This window comes from Sorghum bicolor, chromosome 4 (genome assembly GCF_000003195.3).
Source record: "Sorghum bicolor cultivar BTx623 chromosome 4, Sorghum_bicolor_NCBIv3, whole genome shotgun sequence".
Taxonomy (NCBI): Eukaryota; Viridiplantae; Streptophyta; class Magnoliopsida; order Poales; family Poaceae; genus Sorghum; species Sorghum bicolor.
In genome coordinates, this window is record NC_012873.2 from 3,831,639 (window position 1) to 3,845,425 (window position 13,787).

Here is a 13,787-nt window from a genome sequence, read left to right on the forward strand (position 1 = left end):
CACCTGCACGACCAGTCGTCTCCGATCGATCCGAACCGTTTTAGTGGCGGAGATTTTTGCTGATCCATCCAATCCTTGCCACTGCTGCTCTCGAGCAGCCGGCCCGGGGCACCACACCACTGCGGCAGCTGAGCAGGAGCAGCAGCGCATAAGCGGCCGGCCAAATGGGCCTGCTGCTCACCGTCTCCGACAGCCATGCCAATTGGCAATTGCCATCACCCCGATCGCAATCCCGATCCGCAGCCGCACAGGCTCGTCTGATGGCAACGTTTGTCCCCCCCTGCCCAAGACTGAAATGAGCTGAATCCTTTCGAGATCTTCTCTTAGAATTTACACCGACGCAGGGTTTGTAGGATGAAATAAAATACGATGCATTTCCTATTTTTCTTCTCAACTGCAGCACCCCCGCAGTGAATGAATGAACAACATAAACTTCACCTCATTGTCTCCTGCTCAGCAAATGGTGATGTGCAGGATGCCGCCTTTGATCTGATTGGGTTTTCTGCCTGCAATGCTCTTCCTAACAGGGATCAGATCAGATGTTTTCAGGCTAGCTTTGGACGGAAGATGCTGTTATGTCTGTGGCTGCGCTTCACTTCAAAACTTCTGCAGCTCTGCTCATGATCATGAAGGACAGAGCACACAATTACACAAGCAAAGCAACAGCTAGGAGCTGCCAATAAACAGAAGCAAGGTGTCTGTAAAATTTCTCTTAATTCCATTATGTTAAGAGAATTACAGCAAGACAAGAAGAGGCCGTGGTCACATGCTCACATACATCATGCTGCTACAGATAACACAGCAGGAAGCAGGAAGGTTTGCAAGAACAGGTTTCCCCTCCACGGATTACATGATGAGTTATTCACATTATCACAAAGAGTATTACCGAATCTTGGCAGTGGTAAAAAGAAAAAGAGAGAGAGAGAGAGACTAAAGAAAGAAGCAGTGGCCAAAAAAAGAAAAATTAAAATTATCAATTTCTATGGAGAGAGATAGCACGATAGCACTTGTTGGGCTGGTACGCATTGCTCCGCCGGATCATCATCAGCCACACGAAGCGAGCAGCACGATCCTGCAGTACCAGTTCGGGGAGGAGTGCTCGCGGTTGGTTGGTTCGCGGTCGCGGCGGCGGCGGCGGCTAGAGGTGCAGCAGCGTGTCGCAGCGCCAGTCCATCTCGTCGGCCGCCGGGTCCGGCACGTTCAGATCGAACGGCAGCGGGTTCGGCGGCGGCGCGGCGGCCTCGTCGGCGCAGCCCGGGCCGGACGCGCCGTCCTCGCAGAGAACCGACGAAGAGGAGCCGCAGTAGCTGCGGCAGTCCTCCTCGGTGGCCGGGGCGGCGGCGGCTGCGGCGCGGAGGATCCCGGCGGGCGCGCCGCCGCCGCTCCAGGACTCGACGGTGCTGCTGTGGCTAGACGTCGCCGCCCCCGCCGCGGCGGGGGCGGTGACGGAGGCAGGTGGCGGCGGCGGCGCCACCGCGGCGGAGGTGGAAGCGGAGGGGAAGTTGGTCCGCGCGGCGGCGCCGCGGATGGTCCTGGCGGCGGCGTCGTAGGCGCGGGCCGCGGCCTCGGCCGAGTCGAAGGTGCCGAGCCAGATCGGGGTCTTCCTGGCCGGGTCACGGATCTCGGCCGCGTACCGCCCCGACGGCCGCCGCCTCACCCCTCGGTACTTCACCTCCGGCCCCCCCGCGTCCCCCGGCGCCGTCGGGACCGGGACCGGCGGCGGCCTCGCCCGCCGCATCCCCCCCCCCCTCGCCTCCTCCACGCGCTCTCCTCCTCCCCCTCCTCTTCCTCTTCCTTCCTCTCTGCCCTGCCTGCCTGCCTGCCTTCTCGTGCGGCTTGTTGTGCCTTGTCCTCCTCCTCGGCGACTCCGCGTTTGGCTTGGCCCGGCCCCCGAGTGGCCTTTCCTTTCCTTTCCTTTCCTTTCCTCCCGCGCCCGCCCGCGGCTGCAGCCTGCGCCTGTTTGGTCGGCACGGCCCCCGCGGAGGCTGACGCGCCGGGCCCGCCACGACCCGGGCGCCGCGTCGGTCAGTCCGTTCCGTTGGGTTGATTTCGCCCCCGAGACCGCGTCACCACGTCCACGTCCCGGGGTGGGTCGGCTGCCCTCTGCCTGCCTGCCTGCCGCGCCCTCCTCCTCAATCCTCGCCCCCGCACCCGCAGCCCGCACCGGCACCGCATCGCATTCGCATCGGCATCGCCCACCGCCGCGTGGTGATGTGCTCGCCTCTCCCGCCACCGCCAGACCCCCAGCGGTGTGGTGTGGTGTGGCGTGGTTGGGCGCGCCGGATTTTTGCGATGCGACGCTTGCCGGCCCTTGGCCTGGGTGCGCCCGGGCGTGTCGTGCTGGTAGCCGCAGTGCCACTAGTGCGGGGGCGGCATATTCGCGCTACTGGGTGTGTGTGCTGCCTGCCTGCCTGTGGCTGAGGACAGTGGACGCCATCAGTTTAGAGTGCAGGCAAACCGGAGCTGAATTGAGATTGCTTCACTTTTTCCACGTGCAAAGCCAAGCCAAGGTAATTAACGATAAAAAATAATCTCCGTTTACCTGTCTAACATCCATGCTCTTTGACCGTTTCGGAACGCGTGGAACCCATCGGGAAGACCCAGCTCATCTAGGTTTTTCTTCATAAAAACAAACAATAGCTAGAGGTTTTTCTATAGGCAGGCAGGCCACCAAGGAGAGGGACGACACACGGTCCCACTTCATGGGCGAGCCCATTATCATGTGTGTGGAGTCAGCCAGACACCGTCCATCCAGGTCCAAACGATTTGCCCCGCACTGGTACGCAGAACGCGGCTAGCTGGGACGCCACAGGGCAGGGCAGGCAGCGGTGCGGCGCTGGTGCGTCACGCATCGTGTGCCGCTCAGGACCAGCAACATCACATGGTCGCAAGTTATCATTGCACACCGTATCGCTTTGCCGCCTGCCTGCAACTCTTTGGACCTGTTTGGTTCCCCTTGCTAAACTTTAGCTAGCTAAAATTATTTTAGCTACTCTTGGTTGACTAATGGGACTAAACTATTTTAGCACCTTCTAGTCAATGTGTTTGGTACTTTAGCTACTAAAGTGACTAAAATTTAGCTAGCTAAAATTTAGCAAGGGGAACCAAACAGGGCCTTTATCTCATCAAGATGGGGAAAATGTGTCACAGCGAGACGGTAACGGTACTACAGCTGCTCCTTCGCGTGCCGGCGTGCGGCAACCACGACAGAGCACTGACGCTGAAACTAGGCAACGCGCTGTGGCTCTCTGATCTGAATCCTCATGCATCCTCTCGGTTTTTGGCACAGCTGCGGACAGCTAGTGAGTAGTGACCCGTGACCGTCTACATCTCCCTGGACCGACGTCCCTCCGCCATCACCAGGCGTGACAGCTAAGGAAATCTTACAAACAACCGACGAGAGGCAGGTCAGGTCAGTTCACTCGTACGGGTTCCTGAAGTTCTTGAGGAGCTCCGGGATGTCGTGAGCAAGCATGTCGTCCACCGCCTGCACCATCTTGGGCTTCAGCTTCTCGAACTTGTCGATGCTGTACCCACCCAGCACCTGTTTGAAGTGCTCCACGTCGGGGAAGTCTCCGGCGGGGAGATGGTATTCCCTCTGCACCTGTTCCACCAGATCACGAGTATCAGTTAAGTAGAGGGATGTCTTATAAGCGAACAGTACTTTCAGCTACGGCTTTTCAGATAAGCAAACATGCTCTTGTCTAAAAGAAAAGAGGAAAAATGGCAGAAACTTTGGATGTAGATGCAAGAAAACTAAGGTTAGTCGTAAATCTTCTGGTGAAATTAGACCCAGACATAAACGTTCGGGCAATCAAGTTCTCTGTATGTGAAGTACCTTGGCAAACTCCTCCCCTAAGTTGTCTATGAGTCGCTGCTGAGCCTTAGCTTTTCCCATCATTGCAGGCATCTCCTTCTTCAGATGGCCAATTATGTAAGCATGGATCTTGGCAGCTCGAGCACGCTTAACAAACTCATTGACCTGCAAAATGGTGATGTTCATTTCCAAATGCAGTACAGAAAGGAAGAATTCTGGCAAATGACTCAACATTTCAACTTACCCGTCGATCACAAGCTTTCTTAGGAATGTCTTTCAGGTCACACAGTAGGTCATCTTGCTCCCTCTCAAACAAGTCTTTTCCAATTGGTCCAACAGCTGAATCATTCACTGGCTTATCGTTGAAGGACCTGTAAATATTAGCGTCAAAGTGTCAATCCAGTTAATGCAAAAATAGAAAGAAAAAAACCATTTAGTTTATACTTCATTGAACAACTGCTAACAGTTCTGAAGAATCAGCTACAAACCCAATATAGATTTGAACCTCCATCAATATGCATTTTTGTAACTTATTGTACAAGACTTGTAACACCTCCATTGCTTAAAAGTTATCGAGAGGAGTAAGGTAACAAATAAAAGGCATAAGAAATTACCCGATATACACACGCACAACCTCAGGAGTATTTAGCACTTTCCCAAGAGACCACATCAATGCACCGTATACTCTCATAAGCTGTAGCATGAATAGAAGGGAAAAACTATTCATAATTCTAGTTTTTTTAACAAACAAAGTAAAGCATAAGCATAACAGGGCATACAAATTAATTGCAAGAGAGAACTGTACCTGCTGTGTGTCCACTTGGTCAGCCTTGTTCAACACTACGCGTATTTTGTCATCATGACCACGTAAGGATGAAATGACACGTTTGAACTCATCACTTATATCAAGCTTGTGAGGGTCAAACAGAAGAAGAATAAGGTCACACTTAGCAGCAAACCATGAGGTTACACCAGTGAAATCATAGCTACGTTGCGTCCGTTGCTTTTCCCCAGAGAGGACACCAGGAGTGTCCACAAAGGTGATATGCTCTAGAAGCTTCAAGAAACAAAGGAGGTTTCAGTTTATAGATGAATGCACTCTACATGAACCCGTATCAAACTAAAACCTTACCGGATGTGGCATCTGAGAGCATTCAAACTTTGACAGAAATGCTCCCCCAAATGTTGTAAGACCAGTGAATGGCATGTCGGCTTGAACAGCAATAGTATTGCCTGGAATGGTCCTTCCATCAGATCCTGACTGAAGTGAAAACAAAATTGAATTGAGGGACAATCAGAAAAAGAATTTATACACTGACAGGGCCAGCCAGCGGGTAATGCAAACTGATAAGATCTGTAAAAGGTCAGCAACAAAGTTTTGTATTGAACAACTGAAATGAATGAAGAAATATTCCATGGGCATGCAATATGGTTTAAAAGAAGCTTTAAAGGGTTCAAAAAACAAAACAAAACAATGATTCTATTTTTTCAATATTAAAGTTTTATTTTCAGTAATCACCGGTTAATGATAATGGCTAGTCATAGTGCATAGGGACAATAGAAGTTGTTGCAATGATATCACAATAGCAAAGACCGACGACAGAGGTTTAGCCAATATAAGGAAAACATTATCAGTACACGTGCCACAGTATGCATTCAGATCCCATATCCATTTTGTATGCAAATCAATATTCATGCCAACAGTTACCATGACAACTACGAATCTATCAGTGGTTGGCTCTGGTCCGACGTGAGCTCCTGAAATTGAAACGGACAAAAGTCAAATTTTAATGCAATCAGAGACAATTGAAAACAAAATGGACAATATGGCCGATACTCGAATATGTTTTATAAGATGAAGCATCAAACCTGGGTAGCTTGTCTTCAGCAGATGCTTAATGAATGTTGTTTTCCCTGTTGAATACTGACCCAAGAGCATAACCATTGGCTTTGCATCAAAATCACTGTTTGTCTGGAAAATGATAGAAGCAATGAAGTGACATGTAAGTAATGACGGAAGAGCACAATGAGCATCAAAGAACTTCAGAAACAATAAGACCGATACTTCAAACAAAACAAAACTGTGAATGGAATTATTTACCAATAATGGGGAAGCAAAATCATTGTATCTGTAAGCGACTTCCAATGGCTTCAGTTTTTCAACATATAGTCTTTTCAAGCCATCAATTACAGAGGTAACAGCAGTCAGAGGCATCTGCACCTGCAGAATGCCAGATTAAACGCAAAATCAATCAATTGGTAAACCACAATGCTCGACATATCAGGCAAAATGGTTTGTGCTGTAATGAAAAAGCATACTGAAAGTAGAAGTCACATTTTGAACGAGATTTCAAATTCAGCAATTTAATATGATACCTTCTGTGCTGCTTTTGAACCAAACCAGTGATACATGGAAGGTGCTTGGACCTGAGCGGTGCCTGAAGAGCAGATATATAGTAGCCATATAGGTATGTGATGTCAAAGATGATTCAGCCACATGAGTATAGCTAGGGTTAAACATATTGGTTACCATTGTCATCTGGGTGAATTCTCTTCACAACAGCCTTGGATCTCTGGAAAAAAACAATTCGTCATAACATCACAACAATCCATCATAGTATCGTATTGAAAAGGGCGAATTCACTTAATGACACAGAATCTGAAGATTTCAGACTTACAGCCAGTAGTCCATCGACACCTTCCATCACAGGCGGATCCAAGGTGCTCAGGTCTGCACGAACCACCATAGACAATATAGTTTAAACATCCACGTCCAAATGAACTAACAGAAGAGGAAAAGGAAGGCTAAGTTCAGTTCACAGTCAACTACCTTCACGTTTCAGACTGTCCTCTGTGATCTCGTTCCCTGCTTGGGCCAGAGACACGAGCTGCAGTTTGCATATCGATCGGTTTTGTTAGACATCAGTACAAAACCCAGCAGCACAACCTCATCAATCATCATCAGATGCACACGCTATGACTAATACATACGAGGGGACGAACCTGCATTGCTGTGACGAACTCGGCGAATCCGAGGTACCCCTGCCGCTTGGAATCCGCGATCGCCCATACCTTCGCACGCAAATCCCCAAACAGGGAAATATCACTAGCCATTCCTCAACGATAATCCTAGACGATATCACCACCCAGGCCAGGAGAGGAGCAGGGAGGAGACCAGCGGCCCCGTGCTCACCTGCTTGAGATCGGCGCGTGAGAGCGCGGACATTCCGAAGAAGCTGGTGGCATCGGCGCCCGTGACGCGGCCATCGCCATCTGCAACAGAGACCCCGGCCGGAGCAGTAAGCATCAAAACCTCCGCGGATTTTTGGGGGCGGCGTGGGAGCTGAGGGTCTGGAGCCTTTACCTGGGTCTGCGAGGGCGAACCACTCGGCGTAGATCCTCTGGTGCTCCTTGGAGCAGGCCACGCCAGCAGCCGCTCGCGCGATCTCCATCTCCGTCCCCTCTCGCCGCCCCGCCCAGGTGCTAGACAGCCGCCGCCGCCGCCGCAGAGAGGAGCAGGAGCAACTGCAGCAGCACAGATGAGACAGGAGGAGCCTGACGGGCCGACTCGCACTCGCTTCGGCTTTCCCTCTCGTTTGCGTTGGACGGGGTGGCATTTTGAAACGGAGGACCCCACTTCACGGAGACGCTCCCCCGTGATTTCTTTTATTTTTTTATTGTTCAAAAAAAAAGGGCTGGACGCTCTCCCCGATGCCCATGGCCTGATGATGACCCACACGCAAATAGGAATGGCATTTGGGAGGACCTGAATTCAAACTTGAAAAAATTTCTCAAACGAAATGAGAGGAAATGACATGGGCCTGAATATCTGGCCCAGATGGGCCGACGGACCATGGATCATTCAGGTATGGGCCCACCGGGCCGGCACCAGTCAGACTCCAGTCTACCAGCTACCAGGGTGTTGTGGGCTTGTGGCGCAGCGGCAGATGGACGCCAGGATTTCTCCATTAAAAAACCTCGGCCGAAACCTCAAAACCCTACTCCCGTCTGCTCTCAGATCTCTTCCGCTCCCTCCTCACACTTGAAGCCCTAGCTCCGCGCAGCCCCCAACCATGGCGTCGATGATGGTAAGCGCCACCGCCACCACCACGGAGACCTAATCCCCAATCCGCTGGCGCCTCGGCCCACGCACGCAAGCTCCGATTCGCTGATCCTGATGGCTTTCGCTTGTGTTCCGCAGCAACCGCAGATCATCCTGCTCAAGGAGGGCACGGACACGTCGCAGGGGCGCGCGCAGGTGGTGAGCAACATCAACGCGTGCACGGCGGTGGGCGACACCGTGCGGACCACGCTGGGGCCCCGGGGGATGGACAAGCTCATCCACGACGACAAGGGCGGAGTCACCATCTCCAACGACGGCGCAACCATCATGCGCCTCCTCGACATCGTGCACCCCGCCGCCAAGATCCTTGTCGACATCGCCAAGTCACAGGACTCCGAGGTATCCATCTAGATACAAATCGTTAACTGGAGCTCTGGAAACCTGCCTCATTGCGATCTATTAGATGCAATTACTTAGGCTCTGGTAGTTGTCACTATAGTCCTAAACCATTTCGTGACATTTAAGCTTAGTGAAGTAGGATCCGTTTGTTAAGGAGAGATAGGCACACTATTTTGGTGGTACGGCTCATAATTCATACTTTAGTCATGGATGGTCTGTGCGGTTGAGGCATAAGCCAAGGAATTGCAATTTGAATAGTGAGAATGATCACGGGCCTAATCCATTGCTAGCCAAACCACTGATCTCTTCTGTTTGGACTAAGATATGTTCAGTGTTATCTACAGGCATTTGGCTCACTGCAATGGTTCCTTAGAGCTTTTGTACCATGTCATTATTATACAGCAATGATGCTGTATAATTGACTTGCAGTTCTGGCTCCCATTATTTATTCCTGGATTTATGTTTGTTGGACTATGGAACTTAGACATGCTTGTTAAGCTCAGCCTTAATTTTCTTATTTACCCAGGTTGGTGATGGGACAACTACTGTGGTGCTTCTAGCTGCAGAATTCTTAAAGGAAGCAAAACCTTATATTGAGGATGGGGTGCACCCCCACAGTCTAATTCGCAGCTATAGAACTGCAGGCAATATGGTCTGTAACTACCATCTTCTTTTTTAACAGCCAACCTTTTGATTCTCTGAAACTATTTTCCATGGCTGATTATTCATTAACATGAATTTCTGTCAGGCAATCCAAAGGGTTAAAGAGCTAGCAGTTAGCATAGAAGGAAAAAGCCTTGAAGAGAAGAAAACATTGCTAGCCAAGTGTGCTGCTACAACACTCTCTTCAAAACTTATAGGCGGTGAAAAAGAATTCTTTGCTTCTATGGTTGTGGATGCTGTCCTTGCCATTGGCAATGATGACAGGCTTAATCTTATCGGGATTAAGAAGGTAATTATTGCAATGTTCTCTTCCAAGATGTTGTTATGGGTTGAAAAGTCTCAAGATATTAGCTCTTGATATCATTTTGACTTTGGAACTGATGTATTAAGGATTGATTACTGGGCAACCAAGTAAACAGATATTTTCATCTAGACGGGTTGTATCATTCTTTATGTTTTAAGCTGTAATAAGGTATACATACATGGGATTCAGGAGCTATAAGATAATCATTTTTGCCTAATGAAAATAAGCTAGCCATTTAGTTATGGATTTTGTTCCACAAGGCTCCCAGGGTTTAGTATGCAAAATGTAAGGAATTCGTCTAAGGGGGAAAAATTATGCTAGGATATATGTTACAAATTTAATGATGAACCCAGCACCATTTGCTAATGGTCATTGCTTTATTCTGCCTTTGATTATAGGATTTTCATACTAGGCATGCCATGTAATATAGTATATAGTATTCATCTGATTGACTGATTTTTCACTATATCACTATAAGACATTAACTCCTGGTATTTTGATGTATCTTAGGTTCCTGGAGGTACCATGAGAGATTCTTTTCTGGTGAATGGTGTTGCGTTCAAGAAGACATTTTCGTATGCTGGATTTGAGCAACAACCAAAGAAGTTCCTGAACCCGAAGATTCTTTTGTTAAACATTGAACTAGAATTGAAATCTGAGAAGGAAAATGCAGAGATCAGGTATCCATACCAATTCACTCAACCCCACCTGCTACAGAACAGATTGTGTGCTCCATTCTTTACTTATGTTGTTCTATATGCTTTTCAATGTTTGCTTATGCTGGCTCTATGTTTCCAACATACCTCTAGGTTATCTGACCCTCTGCAATACCAATCAATTGTTGATGCTGAATGGAACATTATTTATGATAAACTGGATAAATGTGTGAAAAGTGGAGCAAAGATAGTTCTGTCTCGGCTAGCTATTGGTGATCTTGCAACACAGGTAGCCCTATGTTTTTATTTTTCCAAATAACCGTCTGCTTTTCTGTAATGTACTTCTGCAGCCCATCTCAGATAATTTGGGTCTATACAGTATTTCGCAGATCGAGACATTTTCTGCGCCGGCCGTGTCACTGAAGAAGATTTGCAACGTGTTGCTGCAGCAACTGGTGGAACTGTTCAAACTTCTGTAAATAATGTCATCGATGAGGTAAGCATGCCACTTTTTATTTGCTTGTGATCTGTTGTATTGTCTGTTTTTGATGGATTGTTGACTGGAAATTTAGGGTTAATGTCAGCTACCTGGTGCTTAGTGCAAGCTGATTTCTTTCTCCTTTTTTTTTTTCCTTTTGTATAAAGGTACTTGGTTCCTGTGAGGTATTCGAGGAAAAGCAAGTAGGTAATGAAAGGTTCAACATATTTAGTGGCTGCCCTTCTGGTCAGACAGCAACTATTGTGCTCCGTGGTGGTGCAGACCAGGTCTTCTATTGATACACTTCTGTTAGCCATCATCTGTTTTTAACAGCCTGTTATGAATGTCCTTACATTTCTTTGATTCTGTTCTAGTTCATTGAGGAAGCTGAACGGAGTCTCCATGATGCCATCATGATTGTGAGGAGAGCACTTAAGAACTCAACAGTTGTGCCGGGTGGCGGTGCTATTGATGTATGTCCGGTGGTCAACTTGTCAGCATGGATGATTCAGCAGTTATAGAATTTTATGCTGATTTTTTATGTTTTGTGTAGATGGAAATAAGCAAGTATCTCAGGCAGCATGCACGGACAATTGCTGGGAAGTCTCAGTTCTTTGTAAATTCGTTTGCTAAAGCCCTCGAGGTACAATATTTTTGGTCCATCCTTTTCCTTACTGGATTCAGGATTGTGCTTTTATTTATGCACGGCACTTAAAGCTTTACACTAACTTCTTAAGGATTACAATAAATGTGCTGCATTTAATGTTCTGTGAAAAAGGGCTATATTGATGATCAACCGTTTGATTCCGATCACTTACATGTGTTATGTATTGTATGTGCAACGTTGTGTCCACTCATTTAGTCATTTTCAATTTCAATAAAATCATCCTGCAGGTCATTCCTCGTCAACTTTGTGATAATGCTGGATTTGATGCTACTGACGTTCTCAATAAGCTCAGGCAGAAACATGCATCTGGTTGGTTTCCACCTTATGTTTTATTTTGAACTTAGTCTACACTTCTATTCATGATAGTTGTGAAGCAGAAAGCTATCTATTTTACTGATGTGTGTTGCATGGCTAATTTATTCAGGTGAAGGTGCTAATTATGGTGTAGACATCAACACTGGCGGAATTGCTGATTCCTTTGCTAACTTTGTGTGGGAACCTGCTGTTGTAAAGGTAATTTTACATTTTGTTTCATTCATTTGCTTTTGGGTGTCCATGTATCTTAAGTTCGCATGCTGATGTCTTGAGAACTTTGTTGTTCAGATCAATGCTATAAATGCTGCAACTGAAGCATCCTGCCTTATTCTTAGCGTTGACGAAACAGTGAAAAACCCAAAGGTAAGGAGGCATGCATATCTAGGGTCCATTATAGTAAAAAACAACACCTTTACTCTTCTTTTGTTTCTTGAGTGGATTTCAGACTCATTTTCTTGTGGCAATGCTCCTCCCTCCAAAATGATATATTGTTAGGGCATCTCTTATGTCCTATTAAATCCAATCTACCCCTCTGCTGGAAAGTTCTGAATCACTAAACAATACATTGTAGTGGATTCAGAGAGGACATTTCTTTCTTTATGTTCTTTTGCATCTTTAGAGATAGGTTTGACTGCCAAGGAGGCAAGAACTCCATTTTTGCCACATCAAATTGTACACGTCCAAACCATAAGTTCATGAAGACCATAGCATTTCTCATAAGTTAAGGCTTTGTGCGGTGCCTTGAATTTAGATGTCACTAAGTTCTTACTACTACCTCCGTTTTCTTTTATATAAAGCACATCTTGACATCACATGGTATCCCAAATCACACTTTGACCATTTATTTTATTTTATATTATATTATGTTATATTGATTATCCTTATAGTTTTATGATAATTGGATAGTACATTTGATTACTAATCTAACCATATGAAGTTTTGTATTAAAATAGTTATTAGCTAAATTATTGGTCAAAGATTTTAAAGTTTGAATCTTGGTATGCGTGTGCACCTTATAAAAATTACAGAGGGAGTAATAGATATTTTGCATGTTCCTTGCAAGCATTTTGTTTTGTTTAAAGCATTTGATTCTTCATATGAACTAATTGCCTCTTTTTCTTTCCACAAATTGTCGGTTACTCTAGTCCGAAAGCGCACAAGGTGAGGCAGCAGCTGGCGCAATGGCTGGTCGTGGTGGTGGGGCAATGCGTGGACGTGGTGGCAGGGGCATGCGCAGGCGATGAACTGAGCCACGTTGATCCTGTAACATTATGTTTTGATCGCCTTTGTTGGTCAGATTTTTTTGCCTGTTTGGGCTTGCGCGGTGCTGTTGTGTCGTACTGCACATGTAATGTGAGTTTATGGACACGCACTTATTATTGTGTGCTTTTGGTTGGGAAGCAGTAGCAGCCTTTTTGTTTCAGAGGAGATGCGCTAGGCGTTTATCATTGTAGCTTTCCTGTTGTGATATAGTAGTAGACCTGAGCCTTTGGTTACAATTTGTTTGGCCCATGTCTCAGTTTATTGGCTTCGTTTTTTCATCGTGAGAATGAATGATCGTTTGTGATTCTCGTCGTGCGCTCAAGTGTAAAACATTAAAGAGGGCACGCTTGGAACCCGAGATGCTGTTTGCTACAAAGGGCCTGTTCGTTTGACAGGTAACCAACCCTGGATCCGTTCCTATCAGGAATACTTAACTAATTTATATTAGTTTCGATCAGCAAGAAGGAACGTTAGACGGGTTACTGGTTGGATTTCACCCAACCGAAGGAATCTAATGAGTGGTTTGAGAGTATTTTTTTTTCAGAAATCTGCGTGTTACAGGGCTAATGACGCAAATTCTCTGTGACTATGGGCATATTTATACATATAGCTAGTTACTAGTTGGGTAAAGATTAGCGTAAATTAGCTAGTTGGCTGAAAACTAATTTGAAACTTGGTTAAAAAAAACTATCTTGTTTGATAGCGCATCTATTAACCATCTTGTTTGGATGTACTAGAGCCAATGTGAGTTGAAATTAGCTAGTTAACAATTAGCCCATGATATCCAAGGAGATGGATTCAGTGACTTTCCTCTGGAAAGTCACAGCGTAACTTTCCTACCTCTATGCACCGTTCAACACAGATCTAACGGCTGACAAATAATCTAACGTAAAGTATTATTATTTTATAGGCAAGTTGCGATGCTCTACTCTGCTTCTACAGCGTGCTCGTGTTCATGGACATCCTGCGCTGAATCAAGCAATTTTGCATAATTTTTGGCTGACTTGAATTTTTTTATTTAATATTGTAGCACTTTCGTTTGTATTTAACATTTATTACTTAATCATAGACTAACTAGACTTAAAAGATTCATCTTATAAGTTATAGTCAAACTGTGTAATTAGTTTTATCTATATTTAATGCTCAGTGCATAGTCCGTAAA

The 13,787-nt window shown here is 46.4% G+C and overlaps 3 protein-coding genes across 3 annotated transcripts; 1 reads left to right on the forward strand and 2 right to left on the reverse strand.

Moving 5' to 3' along the window:
- LOC110434474 (ethylene-responsive transcription factor 3-like) lies at positions 696–2,319 on the reverse strand. Its single transcript, XM_021458572.1, has one exon. The coding sequence runs from the start codon at positions 1,736–1,738 to the stop codon at positions 1,139–1,141; it is 600 nt and encodes a 199-aa protein (XP_021314247.1). The 5' UTR covers positions 1,739–2,319; the 3' UTR covers positions 696–1,138.
- LOC8076084 (EH domain-containing protein 1) lies at positions 3,101–7,403 on the reverse strand. The gene is made up of 16 exons (XM_002453290.2): positions 7,182–7,403; positions 7,011–7,090; positions 6,821–6,889; positions 6,648–6,705; positions 6,496–6,548; positions 6,348–6,390; positions 6,194–6,255; positions 5,919–6,038; positions 5,687–5,789; positions 5,526–5,575; positions 4,950–5,078; positions 4,623–4,874; positions 4,432–4,511; positions 4,062–4,188; positions 3,839–3,982; positions 3,101–3,604 (listed from the first exon to the last, which is right to left on the reverse strand). Exons 1-16 carry the CDS (start codon positions 7,267–7,269, stop codon positions 3,419–3,421), a joined length of 1,644 nt encoding a protein of 547 aa, XP_002453335.1. The 5' UTR covers positions 7,270–7,403; the 3' UTR covers positions 3,101–3,418.
- LOC8076085 (T-complex protein 1 subunit eta) lies at positions 7,748–12,903 on the forward strand. The gene is made up of 14 exons (XM_002451524.2): positions 7,748–7,905; positions 8,019–8,279; positions 8,806–8,931; positions 9,028–9,231; positions 9,757–9,926; positions 10,056–10,191; positions 10,282–10,398; positions 10,548–10,667; positions 10,755–10,853; positions 10,934–11,023; positions 11,275–11,356; positions 11,472–11,560; positions 11,651–11,725; positions 12,508–12,903. Exons 1-14 carry the CDS (start codon positions 7,891–7,893, stop codon positions 12,604–12,606), a joined length of 1,683 nt encoding a protein of 560 aa, XP_002451569.1. The 5' UTR covers positions 7,748–7,890; the 3' UTR covers positions 12,607–12,903.

What these genes read in the sequence shown, in the direction of transcription:
- LOC110434474 (XM_021458572.1), bottom strand. Translation starts at nt 1,738, where the DNA reads ATGCGGCGGGCGAGGCCGCCGCCGGTCCCGGTCCCGACGGCGCCGGGG.
- LOC8076084 (XM_002453290.2), bottom strand. Translation starts at nt 7,269, where the DNA reads ATGGAGATCGCGCGAGCGGCTGCTGGCGTGGCCTGCTCCAAGGAGCAC. An exon ending in AATTCACCCAGATGACAATG is followed by an intron (nt 6,256 to 6,347) that starts GTAACCAATATG and finishes TCTGCTCTTCAG; the next exon opens with GCACCGCTCAGGTCCAAGCA. An exon ending in GCTGAAGACAAGCTACCCAG is followed by an intron (nt 5,576 to 5,686) that starts GTTTGATGCTTC and finishes TTTCAATTTCAG; the next exon opens with GAGCTCACGTCGGACCAGAG.
- LOC8076085 (XM_002451524.2), top strand. An exon ending in CCAAGTCACAGGACTCCGAG is followed by an intron (nt 8,280 to 8,805) that starts GTATCCATCTAG and finishes TTATTTACCCAG; the next exon opens with GTTGGTGATGGGACAACTAC. An exon ending in AAGGAAAATGCAGAGATCAG is followed by an intron (nt 9,927 to 10,055) that starts GTATCCATACCA and finishes ACATACCTCTAG; the next exon opens with GTTATCTGACCCTCTGCAAT.